The 14,572-nt window shown below is 46.8% G+C and overlaps 1 protein-coding gene across 3 annotated transcripts in view; it reads left to right on the top strand.

Moving 5' to 3' along the window:
- Positions 1-14,572, top strand: part of ARHGEF3 (Rho guanine nucleotide exchange factor 3) — a 1,464,987-nt gene that overhangs the window by 1,192,854 nt on the left and 257,561 nt on the right. The window contains exon 1 of one of the 3 annotated variants that reach the window (XM_069643671.1): positions 2,079-2,353. The exons of the other annotated variants lie outside the window; for them this stretch is intronic. Coding sequence (XP_069499772.1) covers positions 2,258-2,353 — 96 coding nt within the window. The 5' untranslated portion in view covers positions 2,079-2,257. Of the gene's footprint in view, positions 1-2,078; positions 2,354-14,572 lie in introns of those variants that run through there. 3 annotated transcript variants of the gene reach the window in all.

The following is a 14,572-nucleotide window of genomic DNA, read 5'->3' as shown; positions in this document are numbered from 1 at the left end:
GACCAATGCAGTGTGTATATAATGATAACCTGCTGGCAAATGGCAAATAGCTTGCAAATGTCTATGTCGAAGCCCAAACGATTGCCTTTTCCTGGTTACCTTTCTCTTGATCGGCTAGTGTCACTAAGCCACGCACGCATAGACCCTTCTTTTCTACGGCATGCATTACACTTTCTCGCGTGGATGGAAAGGGGCAGGTAAGGGGACGCGTCCTTTGTGTTCTTGGCAGGAATTTCAGGTTCCCTGAACCCCACCCCCTGCCGCCGGTCACGGGAGGAGGCAAGGGGCCACCGCATCCCCCTGGCAGAGAATGGGGCTTATACCGGAGCCCCACGCGCACATTTCTCAGCTGCTCTGCTATAGTAATGATTATATAGCCAGTGTTAGTGCAGGGGTTCCCAGTGTCGTATGCTTTCCAGCAGCCCCTCCCTACCCTCCACCTCATGGGTCAGGTGTGCGGCTGCACCTTTAGTCACAGAAGTCATGATCCCCACTTTTCTCCTGTATGCCTAATGATGCCCTCACTGGTGGCTGGGGATGAGTGTGCGGCCGGGGGTGCCCCTCTTTTCTGGTGTAATAAGCGTGCCATGCACTGCTGTGCACCCCATTTCTCGGGGGAGCGGCTGCACCTTTAGTCCCAGAAGTCATGATCCCCACTTTTCTCCTTTATGCCTAATGATGCCCTCACTGGTGGCTGGGGATGAGTGTGCGGCCGGGGGTGCCCCTCTTTTCTGGTGTAATAAGCGTGCCATGCACTGCTGTGCTCCCCATTTCTCGGGGGAGCGGCTGCACCTTTAGTCCCAGAAGTCATGATCCCCACTTTTCTCCTGTATACATAATAACGCCCCCGCTGTTGGCTGGGGATGAGTGTGCGGGCGGGGGTGCCCCTCTTTTCTGGTGTAATAAGGGTGCCATGCACTGCTGTGCACCCCATTTCTCGAGAGAGCACCTTTAGTCACAGAAGTCATGATCCCCACTTTTCTCCTGTATGCCTAATGATGCCCTCACTGGTGGCTGGGGAAGAGTGTGCGGCCGGGGGTGCCCCTCTTTTCTGGTGTAATAAGCGTGCCATGCACTGCTCTGCGTCCCATTTCTCGGGGGAGCGGTTGCACCTTTAGTCCCAGAAGTCATGATCCCCACTTTTCTCCTGTATACATAATAACGCCCCCGCTGTTGGCTGGGGATGAGTGTGCGGGCGGGGGTTCCCCTCTTTTCTGCTGTAATAAGGATACCATGCGCCACTGCTCTGCGCCCCATTTCTCGGGGGTGCGGCTGCACCTTTAGTCACAGAAGTCATGATCCCCACTTTTCTCCTATATGCCTAATGATCCCCTCACTGGTGGCTGAGGATGAGTGTGCGGGCGGGGGTGCCCCTCTTTTCTGGTGTAATAAGGGTGCCATGCACTGCTCTGCGCCCCATTTCTCGGGGGAGCGGCTGCACCTTTAGTCCCAGAAGTCATGATCCCCACTTTTCTCCTGTATGCCTAATGATGCCCTCACTGGTGGCTGGGGATTAGTGTGCGGCCGGGGGTGCCCCTCTTTTCTGGTGTAATAAGGGTGCCATGCACTGCTCTGCGCCCCATTTCTCGGGGGAGCGGCTGCACCTTTAGTCCCAGAAGTCATGATCCCCACTTTTCTCTTGTATACATAATAACGCCCCCGCTGGTGGTTGGGGATGTGGGTTAGGGCAGTGTACCCATTTTTCCCCAGGTGTCAAGTGTCCAGGTACCCCAGCTCCCCTCCTCCCTCCATTTCTCAGGGGAGGAGCTGCACCTTTCGTCACAGAAGGTCGCATCTCTACTTTTCGTTTGCACATTAGCTGGTGGTGGCTGGAGATGCGTGTGCGGAGCCCCCTCCCCACCCACCCCCTTTCCTGCAGTCATAATAGAGTGTCTGGCCAGGCACCCCTGCGCCCCATTTCTCGGGGGAGGAGCTGCACCTCGGACTCCCAATTTTCCGCTGGGTTCCACATGATAGTTTGCCCCCGGGTGGCGGAGGGGCGCCCCTTGCTCCTGCTGCCGCCGCCGCCTCCCCCTCCCTGTCCTGGGCCGAAGGGCGGGGGCGCCGCGCCAGCAGCCAGTGTTGTGTTTCACTGGCCGGGCTCGCAGGCTGCCTGCCCCTTTCCTGGCTGCTGCTGCTGGCTCCGACGCAGGACTTAGTTGCTGGCAGCTATGGTTCCAGACGGGAGCTAGGGCCGGGCTGAGTCTGCCGAGCGGAGTTCCCTGTGCCCCCCGAAGCTTCCACCGCGGCAGCCACGATGGTGGCCAAGGACTACCCCTTCTACCTCACGGTCAAGCGAGCCAACTGCGCTCTGGAGGTGCCGCCGGTCAGCAACCCCACGCGAGAGACCGAGGTGAGCAACCTGACACACGCACGCACGCATGCACGCACAGGCGGGGGCAATGTGGGGCCAGTGAGCGGGCTGCCGTGGGGTCGAATCAGAGGCGGACTGGCCTGCCTTCTGGGGAAGATGACTGGCCACGCTGGGCATAAAACATGCCTCCACCCCAGCCCCGCAGGACTTTCAGAGGCAGCTGCCATCTCTCTTTTCCCACAGGCCACCGAGGCCAGTCAGACACCCTCCTCAATGCACAGCGGCCTCTCTCTTTGTAAACGTGGCGTGGGAGGTTGTGAAGATGTAAAGCAGAGCCCCTTATCTGTGACAAGGCGTCTGGGCACTTCCTGCGCGGCAGTGCACGCTGTGGACTGACTGTCTGCAGGGCACCTGCAACCTTTCCCAGTGCACAGCCAGGCTGCTCTTAGTTCTGACCGCACGCTCTGAGTGACCACTGTCCGCCGGGCCTATAGAGCAGTAATCGTGTAATAATGCCCGCAGTGTCCAGGGAAGTGGGCCAAGAGCACCGCGATGTGTGTCGGCTTTGTGGGCCGCTCTGATTATTTAATGTTGTCAAGAGCCTATAACGCTGAACAGTGTTGCTTGCTTGCTTGCTGTGCTTGCTTACAGTGGGCCAATGCCACTTGCCCGCCGGACTAACACCCCCTATACCCCCAGCCCGTGCACCCACTAACCGATCCAAGAGTGTGTCAAGAAAGACAAGTCACAAAATGTATTCGGAATCGCGAGTCGTTTGTGGTTTTTTTGCGACCCGGTTCTGCTGGTGGGGCTTCATAATATGTTGCATGCAGACCAACTTTTGCGAACCCGGGAGGGGGGATATTTGCTGCAAAAAGGTGCGATTTTGTCTTCCATTTTCATCTACATGAAGACTTTTGTTGATAAACATCGACTGAACCAAACATGAGAAACAACATAAAAAGGGAGACTCAATAAAGTTATTATGTATAAACTGGTGGATTCTGAAAGTTGCATTTTGGTAACTTGGAAATAAAAAGGTTGCACTCCAAGCACCAATCATTTGCAAATGAAAGGTTCAGCGTTGGGGCATTGCTGTTCCCGTCACAGGAGGGTATTTGGGGACCCACCATGCCCTATAAAACGATTTTAGTATTTCTACCTGCTAATATGACCTATTGCCCTGTAAAAAAACGAAAAAAAACACGGCCCTGCGATTGGCTCCAGGGTAAGGGGCCGTACACGTGTGCACTATTCATGAATAGGTGTCTCGTAGACCTTCCACCACCACACCTGACAACCTAAAGCGCTCTAAGGCCAAGACAATGGCAGCTGGGCACTATACAATTATCACCTAGCATCTGACCTACGGAAGGACTAGGGTGCGGCTGTAAAGAGCAATGGGAGATGACAGGACATGTGAAGCCCACTTCCCTCGGACATGCTGCTGGCACGCCATGTGGGGAAGAGCCCTTCCCTCGGACATGCTGGCACGTCATGTGAAGACCCCTTCCCTCGGACATATTGGCACGATGTGTGAAGACCCCTTCCCTCAGGCCTGTCGGAGGCTCCGCCCTGTCGGAGGCTGTCGAGTGTTCATCCCGTTTCCCCTTGGGCTACTACGCCTCTCTCTGCCAGATAATGGGCGGGCAGCGAGATGGGCCCTGATAAGCCCAGCCTTGCTTTACATCCGCCCTGTAACAGGCCAGGGCAGGGCAGGCCTGTGCTGAAGTGACACACGATCTGCTATTAAGGGGGATAAAAATAGACAGTAGTCAGAACAGAGGCGACTCGAGGCTGGGAGGGGGCAAAAACCGAGCTCCAGTAGAAGGCCATTATGCCACAGCCGAGCAGTGAGGCCCCTCGTGCTCCCTAGCAGCCTGAGTCCAGGATCCCGTCATTGCCCAGCTGTGCTCCCCGGCCTCTCCCCTTATCCCTTATTCTCTGCTGGGCGCTGTACACACGTTTAAAGAAAGCGTTTCCTTCAGATGATAGCAGAAGAACGACGCTGCCCGCGTTGCCATCCATCCTTTAACGCTGTTATCATTGATGTGCACCGTATAGGGCCGGAAGCAGCTGCAATGCCATGTGCTACACATACCGAGGCCCTTTACTCGGGTGTGTGCGTTCGCATCCAGTGGCTGCTCTTGCCATCTGATGTGTGTCCCCCGAAAGTCACACATGCTTCACCCTCACACTCGCTAAGGGGGAGCACATTTTCCAAACCAAAAACAAGCACCATTTTTCAAAGTCAAAATACTTATGGAAATAGAAGAAAGACACTGAACACTGAGCGCTTACGTTTGTGAAAATGTGTATGTCCATTTAGTGAGTTAGTGACATTCTGAGGAATTGGTAGTCTATTTTTGGTTCATTTTCGGGTTCTTATTTCTATCAGGACGTTTTGAATAGCTTTTGGCATTTTCAGGGAGATCAGGGTCTTGTTTTATTTACACAGTACTGGAGTCCACTGATAATGGTAGATTCCAATGGGAACACTTCCGGGGTACTGGCTGTACCATGTTCTTCACCCTCTATGCCTTCCTCTCCGCAGGAAGCAGTTTTCTTCCATTCTCCTGTATCGCATCACTTGTACATTCATGTCTGTTGTCATGTTATTTGTTCTTTTTCAAGACATCTGGTGTTATGTCCGAGCAACATTTAGAGATGCTCTATGTTACCCAGGACTCTCTCTACTTCACGACGCCAGGCTGTCCTTGCGGCTGTAACTGGCCCGCACTCACCCTTTATCACAGCAGTGCTTGGATAAGGATCTAGGTTTAAATGTTTTTTAAAAAAAATAGGCTGCTACAGAAGTTTGTTGGGACAAGGGACCATGTGGTGAAAATCCGATCTTTCCCACCCAAACTGGGAAGACCCTGTTGGATGCACCAGAGTTGAATGTGAGTGCAATAGTTGGCTGGATTGAGAGATTCCGGCGTGGGGATGCGAGAGTGTTGCAGCACAGGTGGCTTGGGGGCAGAGGATAACTCATCTTGGAGGAGGGGAGGCACAGGCACGTGTCTTCATTTTTGAGCTCTGCATAGTGCTAGTGGGCTACCTTCAGGGTGAATCATAGCGCTTTGAGATAATGCAGCATGCCGCGATGCCAGAAAAAGACAAGGATCAGACCTGCAGCAGTAAGCGCTGGAGGCGCAAGCTTCCTTGTCACTGCTCCTTCACTCTGGAATTCTCGTCCTCACAACATCAGAAATGAGCGCACCTACATGACCTTCAGAAAGCTTGTTAAAACCAGGCTGTTCAACAAATATGACTAACTTTTCCTAGTCCTGTTTCTGCTCGTTTCCCTCCTTCCTACCCTCCCCACACGAATGTCCACCTGTACAATGTTGCCCTGTACAAACACCGTGATACCCCCGGGTCTGGACGTTACATGAGTGCAATGCAATAAACACATAAATAAACAAGGCGAGTACGAGTGCTGCACAGCCATTATGTTGGGGCTTTGGCCATAGACTCACAGAAGTCCTGAAGTCCCGCAATTATACTGAGGAAAGCTGGGTTGGCATCACGGAGTTCATTAGCACGTGAGGGTGATCCTTAGGGGCTCAACTATTAGCGTGAGGAGAGGGCCCCTCTTAAGCCAGTGATAACCTCTTCTGGGAATCATCTACTTATACAACTCCTTCTCAGACCCCCTTCCTGTGCTGCAGTTACCACCTTGAGTTGAAAGGGGGCAGCAGAGTGAGCCAAGTTAGTAGGAGAGAAAGTGCTCTGGTGGCCAACTTGCTATGATCATAGTTCAAACTCTGGCTTCCCTACTCAATCAAATTATGTAATAGGGTGAATCACCGTGGCTCAGTTCTTTCTTGTGCCAACAGTTGGGGTGCTGGGTCTCACATGTCTGTGAATGAGCTGGTAGCTGGACATGCTGGTAGGGGCACAGAAAATTCGAACACTCAGAGAGGGGTAAGAAGGGGAGGTTCAACATACGTGATGGAGTTGAGCGGTAAATCGCAGAGGCAGACAAGGGGCACTGGGAATGTTGATTGAGGTAAAGATGGGGGTCAGAAACTATAGAGGGGATAAAAAGAAGAACATTGGGAAATGCAAGGGGTGATATTGATGGGAAGAGATGAAAAGAAGAAATTGACAAATGCAAGAGGGAAGACGCAAATAGGGATGGGATCAGAAAAATATTGTTTGAAAGAGGTCTTAATCATTTATTAGGATGGTGATTCAGCGAGGAATAATTGAGAGCTCCTTCCATCATCACTTCAAAGCAGGGCAGGCTAAGGCTATATAATCAAATAATAGATGATGGTGTATCATCAAGGTCTTGCAGATGCCAATTTTTGAACTACCTGCCTCGATGGGACTGTCTCTGTGCCCAGTGTATGCCACTGCTACTGTTAGACTTCCATGAAAAGTGAACACCATTCACACCCACATTTTAAAAAAAAATATTGCAGGAGTCTGTGGGATCCAAGCCGACACAAAGGTGTTTGGGTTCTTCTGGCAGCTGTGTGGTAGCCAACATATGATAAGTTGGAATGTATTCTTATGACTCATGAGATGCTTGATCAATGTTTCCTTACATGCACAGTGACAGTATGTGAGGAGTTATGATAGAAAGACCTTGGCCGTGAAGCCAGCGGTGCGGGCTGCACTCCCGTGTACCACTCTGGTGTGTGGTGTTAGTACAATACTTAAAATTCAACCAATTTTTGTTGTGGTTTAAAAAACAAATATGTATTTATTTGATCTTTTTCTGCTTATTATTTTCATAAGCTGTAGTCCCTCCAAGGGAATTCAAATTATGATGCTGAAATGCCACATTGAGGCCTATGCATTTCGGGTTAAAAACCCTTCCTCAGGGCCAGTGAACATGTATACTTTAATCTGACTTCTGGTGAAATCTCCTAACATTAGGGATTACAACAGTTAACAGAACAACCACAATTTCCACAATTAGATAATAAGAAACCATTCATCAAGTGCCAGCAAAACTGAATCATCAAAAGAAGCATGATTGAACAGTCGAGTATGAGTAAAAGTTCCATATACATTACCAATAGTGTATCATAGAGAAGATAATTGGTTTGATCATCATCCAGGGAATTCATCAGTTAAGATAAATCAGAAAGAAAGAGGAAAGAGAGAGTTCAAGAAAAAGTAATAAAAACAAGTGGGCACACTTTCAAAAAACAAAAATGTTAATTATTAGCACTACTAAACTTCAGAAAGTGGTCAGAAGACTGACCTGCTGTTCGCATGTATAGAACTCCATGAAAAGCCTCATGGAGGAAGAGCAGTCGTCTGTGCCCAATTGCATGATTGTGATCTGTAAGGTTAATAGAGCCTTGTTATATATTAATCTTGTGAGGGTCTGTAAAGAATACAATAATGTGGGCGAAGTCTATCACCTGAAAAATGTAGAACTTAAAAGCGGCTGACCGCTGCTGAAACTGATGAGCAGAATGCTGCTGGAACCGCGCGTAGGCTCAGGCTTGCTAAGTTGTAATGGGTTGCCTAGGGAACAATGATGTCTTCTGTAAAATCGCAGATCTGTAATGTTAATAAAGCCTTGTTATGTCGCTCTTGTGGGAATAGGCAAAGAGTATGATTATGTGGGCGAAGTCAGTTACCTGAAAAGATGTCGAACGTTAAAGCGGCTCGCCGCTGCTAAAACTGACGAGCACAACGCTGTGGGAATTCGCGTGCAGACTCAGGCTTGCTAAGTTGTAGTGGGTTGCCTTGGGAACAGTGACGCCTACATGATTCGATGTACGCTGTAATGCGTGCGTGTAAAACGGAACGGACATCTTGGAATGATGTTATTAACCTATGTGATTGATAATGAAAGCGAAAAGGTCACTTATTGAAGTAATGTCAAACTAAATGCTTAATGTATGTGACGGGAATGTTGTGAAATAAAAGAGAAATGTAGGAAGTCTTATAAAAAAAACAAAAAATAGAAAAGTGAGAAAAGATTGGTATGAGTAAAAATATCATACAGTTAATGATCATAGATTGTAATTATTCGCATATTGGGAAAAGATGATGAAAACAGTGTGTCTGAAGCTCACAATTCTAGTAGGTAACAAAACTAAAAAAATTGAAAATCAATAATGATGAAAATCGTTCAATAAAAGGAAATGAAAAGTAAAAAAGAGTTAGAAATTAATTTAAAAAAGTAAAGTGTTTATAAGAAGCAGCTTAGATCCAGTTCTTCATTCATCCCTTCAGGTGTCAGGGACCCAATTTTCTCAATCCATAATGCTTCTTTTTGGGCTCTCAATTTTTTCATGTTCATACTCTGTCCTTTGGTAGAGATCACCTCCAGTACTGTAAATCGTAGTTGTGCCACTGTGTGACCATTTTGATGAAAATGTCTCCCCACTGCTGACGTTTAATTGTTCATTCTAATGCAGGATTTATGCTCGTTAATACGCACACGTATTTTGCGTGCGGTATCCCCAACGTAATACATAGCACATGGACATTTGATTGCATAAATGACGTTTTCTGACAAACACGTAGCGTGTTGTTTTAATTGAATTTTCTCTCCTGTCTTCGTGTATCATATGTGAGGTCGTTTAATGATGTTGTTGCAGTTGCCTCAACTAATGCACGGGTATGTCCCCGGATATTTATCAACTGCTCACTGTGCAAAAAGATCTTTAGTTCTTTGATCATTCCGTAAAATAGTCCATCTTTTTAGAACACTGTCTCTGATTTGTCGACTTTGAATCAAGTATTTGGTAACAAAAACCGATTCTGGCTTTGGCCGTTCTTGTTTTTTTGTCAGTAATTGGGTGCAGTCTTGTGCGTCTGTTTTGATCCTGGCTGCTGTAAGATCATCCTCATGATATCCACTTTCTTTAAGTTTCATGTGTAATGTATTCAGTTCCAGATCACATTCTATTAGCTCGCTTGCAATTCTTTTAATTCGCAGCATCTGACCGAATGGTAGGTTACGTAGGATGTTTGGTGGGTGGAAGCTCATTCTATGAAGGAGGTTGTTTCTGTCAGTAGGTTTAGAATAAAGTTTTGTCAAAATTCCCGGGCCTTCGATAGCTGTTTGTACGTCTAGATAATGAATATTTGGATTCCCTTTCTCCATCGTGAATTCTAGTCTGTTTTATCGATGTTGTTCAAATACGAAAGGAAATCGTTCAATTCATCTTGACTGCCTGAACATATTCCAAATATGTCGTCGATATATCAATACCATTTTTTCAGATGTGTTCTTCATTAGGGGTGATTAATGATGTGCCTGGTTTCGAAATCATACATGAACGTGTTCGCATAAGATGGTGCCATGGTGGCTCCCATGGCGGTTCCAGTTAATTGCTTGTAATATGTTTCTTTATATTTGAAACATTAATTTTCTGAAATGAATTTCAATAGAATCATTAAACATTCCTTATTGGCTCCTATTGGTCCTGCGTCTAGCAGTAGCTTCTCAAATGCTCTTTGCCCCAGAACATGTGGGATGCTTGTGTAAAGGCTTGCAACGTAAATGGTAAATAGAATGTTTTCTGTTGTGAGTTCAATATTTTCCAAAATCTGTACGAAATGAGTAGTGTCTTTTACATATGTTGAGGTCTGTTGAATGATTGTTGTAAAAAATGATCTATATAAGTACCTAAGGGTTGCAAAATACTCTCTGTTGCGGCTACTATCAGTCTACCAGGAGGATTATTGAGTTGTTTATGAATTATTGGTAGAATGTACAAGTGTGGCATCTTGGGATAAGAGGTCCATAAATATGCTTTGGTTTTGCTGCTGATCCAATGGTTTTCTAATGCCATTTCAAGTATGTTGTTGTGTTCGGCTTTGATGTCTTTGGTTGGATCGTGTAGTAGTGCTTGGTATGTCGCTGTGTCTGATAGTTGTCTCATACATTCTGCATTGTGTTGTTCGGTGTCCTGTATAACTATGGCCCCACCTTTTTCCGCTGGACTGATGGTTATAGAGTCGTCTGTAAATACGTTTTTTATAATGGATAATTCTCCTCGGTTCAGGTTTTTCCTCTTGGGTTGATGAAATTGTATTTTCTTAATGTCACTTAGCACCATACTATGAAAAATGTCAATGGCAGGTATGTGCACTGGTGGATTGAATGTACTCTTGGATTTAAATTCAATGTATTCCATTTCCGCTTGACTTGGAGTCTCAATAGTGTTAGCGGTTTCTGAGAAAAACATTTTTAGTTTGAGTTTGCGAACTAATTTATATAGTTCGACCTTTGTGTTGAACATATTGTTGCAGTAAGTTGGTACAAATTTAAGACCTTTTTCAAGCATTCTAATTTCTTTAGATGTTAAATTCCGAGTTGATAGATTAACTACTGCTTCCAACTCGTTTGTAATCGTGTCTTCATTCCTTGTCCTGTTCTTCCTTCCCCTTCTTGACCTCTTCCTCTTCCTCCTAAAAAATCTTTTCTCGGTGGATTCATAGGTTGTCTGGGTCTTAAATTGATTCCTGATGTACTTGCTGTGGGATTTTCTGTTGTTTGGTATTCTGTGGTTTCTACGTTATCTGATTCACAGCTACTTTGATCATTCATAGATTTGTTGGATCGTTGTGTTTCGTTAAGATATTTATCCGCCCAGGTGTATACTTCATTATTGAGATAGTCATAAGTATCTCTCTTACATTTTCTAATCTTGGTAGATTTGAGGTCTTGCTTGTAACTATCCAATTTATCGTTAATGTCAATCAGTATCTCGGCAAATAATTCTGTGTCCGTTAATTCAGTTATATCCTTTGACAAAGTATCAATTTCTTTCTCTAATAGTTCAATGTTTCCTGAAAATACTTTAATAGTAAGTAGTATCAAATCAAGAGAACATTTATTTAGAATTTGTTCCCATTTTTTGACAAATTCTCTATTTTCTTTACATAAAGTTGGTCGTAAAGGTATCCTGAGTCCTCTAAGAATGCGCTGTCCTTTATAGTATCGGCTGAGGGTGACCGCACGTAATTTACGATTGATGAGCTTCCTTATTGAATATTCTAATTGCTTGATTTTACTTTGAGGGTCTTTATTGGTTGTAGTGTGGACTGTTTCTTTTGTGAAACCCAGTATGGCATCTGCCTCTTCGGCTGAAAAGCCAAGTGTCGTAGCTCTGTTGTCTGTGAGAAATTCTATATCTTCATACGACATAGTTGTGTGCACTCGCTCAATTGTGGTCACGGATGTGAAAGTTAACTACAAGAGTGGCGGTGAGCTTTGCACTACGTTATGTTTTTAATAAGGTTACGTTAAAAATGAAAAGATTACTCTTTTGAAACTTGGGGTGCAAACCCGCTGGAAAGAGTGTCTCCATGAGTATGTGAGGAGTTGCCATCTGCCCAGGGTGTAGAACCCCTGGTTTTTATTCTTATTAGTAAATAAAATGATGCAGGTAATTCCATTTCAGGAAAGGAAGTCTGCCCAACTCCACGCCAAAAACTTAGTGTACACCTGTGCACTGCTGCTTCCGTAATATGATGGCAGCACTTGCCCTACAGTGGCACAGAGCAGGTTCAGAGATCACAGGTGCCCGCTGCAGTGATAACCAAGTCTCTACAGTGCAGGGGCTGCACTTAAGATATGCACCCCTGTTCCAAAAACTGCATAACTCTGACGATTCTGTCCTGGTGGCACGTTAAAATGTCAAAATAAGCCATACCTGAGTAAGGGTATGGTGGCCAGCATCTCCCATAGTTATCCCAGCCACATTACATTAATATCACACATGTGTCAGCCCTGTGGGCCCAGTCCAGCTGTGGAAGGGCCTCACTGTGTTGCAGAATCCCTGACGGTGTGTGCCAGCCTCTGCCCTTTTTGGAAGCCAGAGAAAATGACTAACCTTGACCCTTGAGACCCTGCAGTGGGACTTACAGCTCCAACTGCAATGAAATGGCCGTGGTGAGGTGGGCGATACCAAACAAACATGTTGAGCCTTCAAAATTGATGTAGTTGGACTCACATTCAATTTGTGGCAATTTCAAAATGTCTGAACAAACAACAAATCTACCTGCTCTGTTGTGTCTTGAACAGGTTAAGCTGGGTAAGTGTCTGCATACTGCGGACCCCAAATCACAGCACAGATGGTCCCCAGGCTTGGCCTGTCAACCTTTTACAGGCCAGTGGCTAACATTTCTATGGTAATGAAGCGCTGCAGTACTCTTGTCAATGCATGGTCGGCCGGGTCAAGCCATTAGAGATTACCGCAGTGAGGGTCTAGGATGTATAGCTTGGACACAAAAGCATGTTTGAGTGAGACATACCAATGTAAGGCCATCCATGACCGCCTTATCCCCGTGATAGTTCTTGCATGATAGATGTTACCGAAAAGTTCTGAACCTAATTGTCCTTTATAGCAGTTCTCAGTCAAATGCCTTTCCAATTTGAGAATGGTTTACTAGTGAGTGATTGCTGGATATTCCCGTAGTCAATTGAAGGCTCACAGTACCACATTTCATTACCACCTTATATATTTCTTTAATACTCACATTCTAGCGGATTCCATATGCTGGGCTTCTGACTCCAGTGTGATGTCTCAGAGCCTCTTGGCCAAGCTTGGTTTTGGTCAAACCTTTCTCCAGCCACATAGACTCAGCCTCTCTGATGCCCAGAAAAAATGATGGAGAACACTGTGCTGCAGTCGGTAGTCCATGGAAAACTACTATACCACCGACACACTGACTAGACAAGGGACTCTTAGGCAAACTCCCAGGTCCCTCTCCAACTTCCCTGAGAATGGACTTCACTTGACCTGGAGCCCACAAGGTGTTACCATGGTGTGAAATGGAGCACGTTGGAGTCGGGCGCCGTTGCTGATCCTTCAGGCCTCTACACATCAGCAATGACACTCTTTCCTCCAGAGCTGCTAAAACATGTGTTCTCTGCATTTGCAAGTGGCCGAGTAGTAGGGCATTAATGTATCTGAGGTTTATCTGAGGAGGTATCAAACTGGCTTTATTATTAAATCCAAGCACAGCATTACTAATGATATTACAATCTGTCTCCTCGCATTACTGCCTTTGTGGCCTGTGATGCTGGGAATGCCTTGTGGATGGACAGGGCCTCCTAGTTCTTGTCCTACCACTTCTCTGTGTATGTTTCATCTATGTTTTCTGCCAATGAGGTCCAGCTAGACCTCTGGCAGGGCAGCTCATCTTCTTTTCCTTGTGGTGAACAACACCCATGGGATACCCTTATGACACCCATGGGTGGGGGTAACCCTTGCACTCCTTATGTGTGTTTTGGGTACCTGTGTATTGCCCATGGAGCAGGGTATGGGCTGGTGGTAGCTACATGCTGACTTGGCAGTGGCTCAGAGTGTCCTACATTTTGGGACACCCAGGCCATGCCATAGGTATCAATGGATTCCTGCAGGACGGCAAGATGGCCCCTGTGGCCTCTTGGTTTCTATTGCCTTTTAACTTGTTTCCCAAAGTCCTGGGAAGCCCTTTCTCTGTGCCTTCCCCCTGACTGGCTGTTGGATGGAAATACTATATATGTTATATATGGCTCTGGGGCTGCCTTCTGTCAGACTGATTGGAGCCTTCCCAAAGGCTGTGTGTTGTGGGTACACCCTAGGGGTAGGACCTGTATGGATGGAGTCTAAAGTGTAATCACATTCTGTGGGGTGTCTGGTTTCTGGGTGTGACACTGAGACAGCCCTGCCTGAAACTGACATGAATGCAGTGTAGTGTGCTGAAAGGCTGGGTACTTACCCCAATCCACATTCTTTGTTATGGGTGTCTGGGTGGAGTGAATGGACTGAATTCATGTGAGCACGATTGGCTGCCTGCCTGCATGAATGCCGTTCTTTATGATTGGCTGACTAAGCCTGGCTCAGCCAGAGTGAATGAGGAACAGAGGTGTATATCTGGGGACCACTCACTTACCAATTTCTTCAGAAGTCTAAGCAGAAACAAGAAGAAGCTGTTCCTTGAAGCCCAGCTGGAGGAGAAGCCTGCAGCTGCATTGTCTTCATGTAATCCAAAAGCAGCGGTGTTCTTCCAACGAGTGATCCAGAGAGGACCTGCGAAGGAGACCTCTTCCTGAGCTACGACAGACCACCGTGCAACCTGCTACTCTTCATCAGAAGTACCCTGGAAGCCAGTCCTGTGTGCTTGCCATTCAGAGAAGGGGTCTTTGTAAGTCCTGAAGAGGAGTGCCTGGACATCTCGAGTCGAAGAAGTCCACTGGTGTCACCCAGGGTCCGGAGGTGTGTTTCGTGACCGCTGGAAGCCATTGCTGTTTACCGCCCAGAAATGGGGGTACCCTGGCAT

The sequence above is a fragment of the Ambystoma mexicanum genome, chromosome 2p (genome assembly GCF_040938575.1).
Source record: "Ambystoma mexicanum isolate Mex_15411 chromosome 2p, UKY_AmexF1_1, whole genome shotgun sequence".
NCBI classification, from domain to species: Eukaryota; Metazoa; Chordata; class Amphibia; order Caudata; family Ambystomatidae; genus Ambystoma; species Ambystoma mexicanum.
This window is presented reverse-complemented; position numbering and strand designations above follow the sequence as displayed.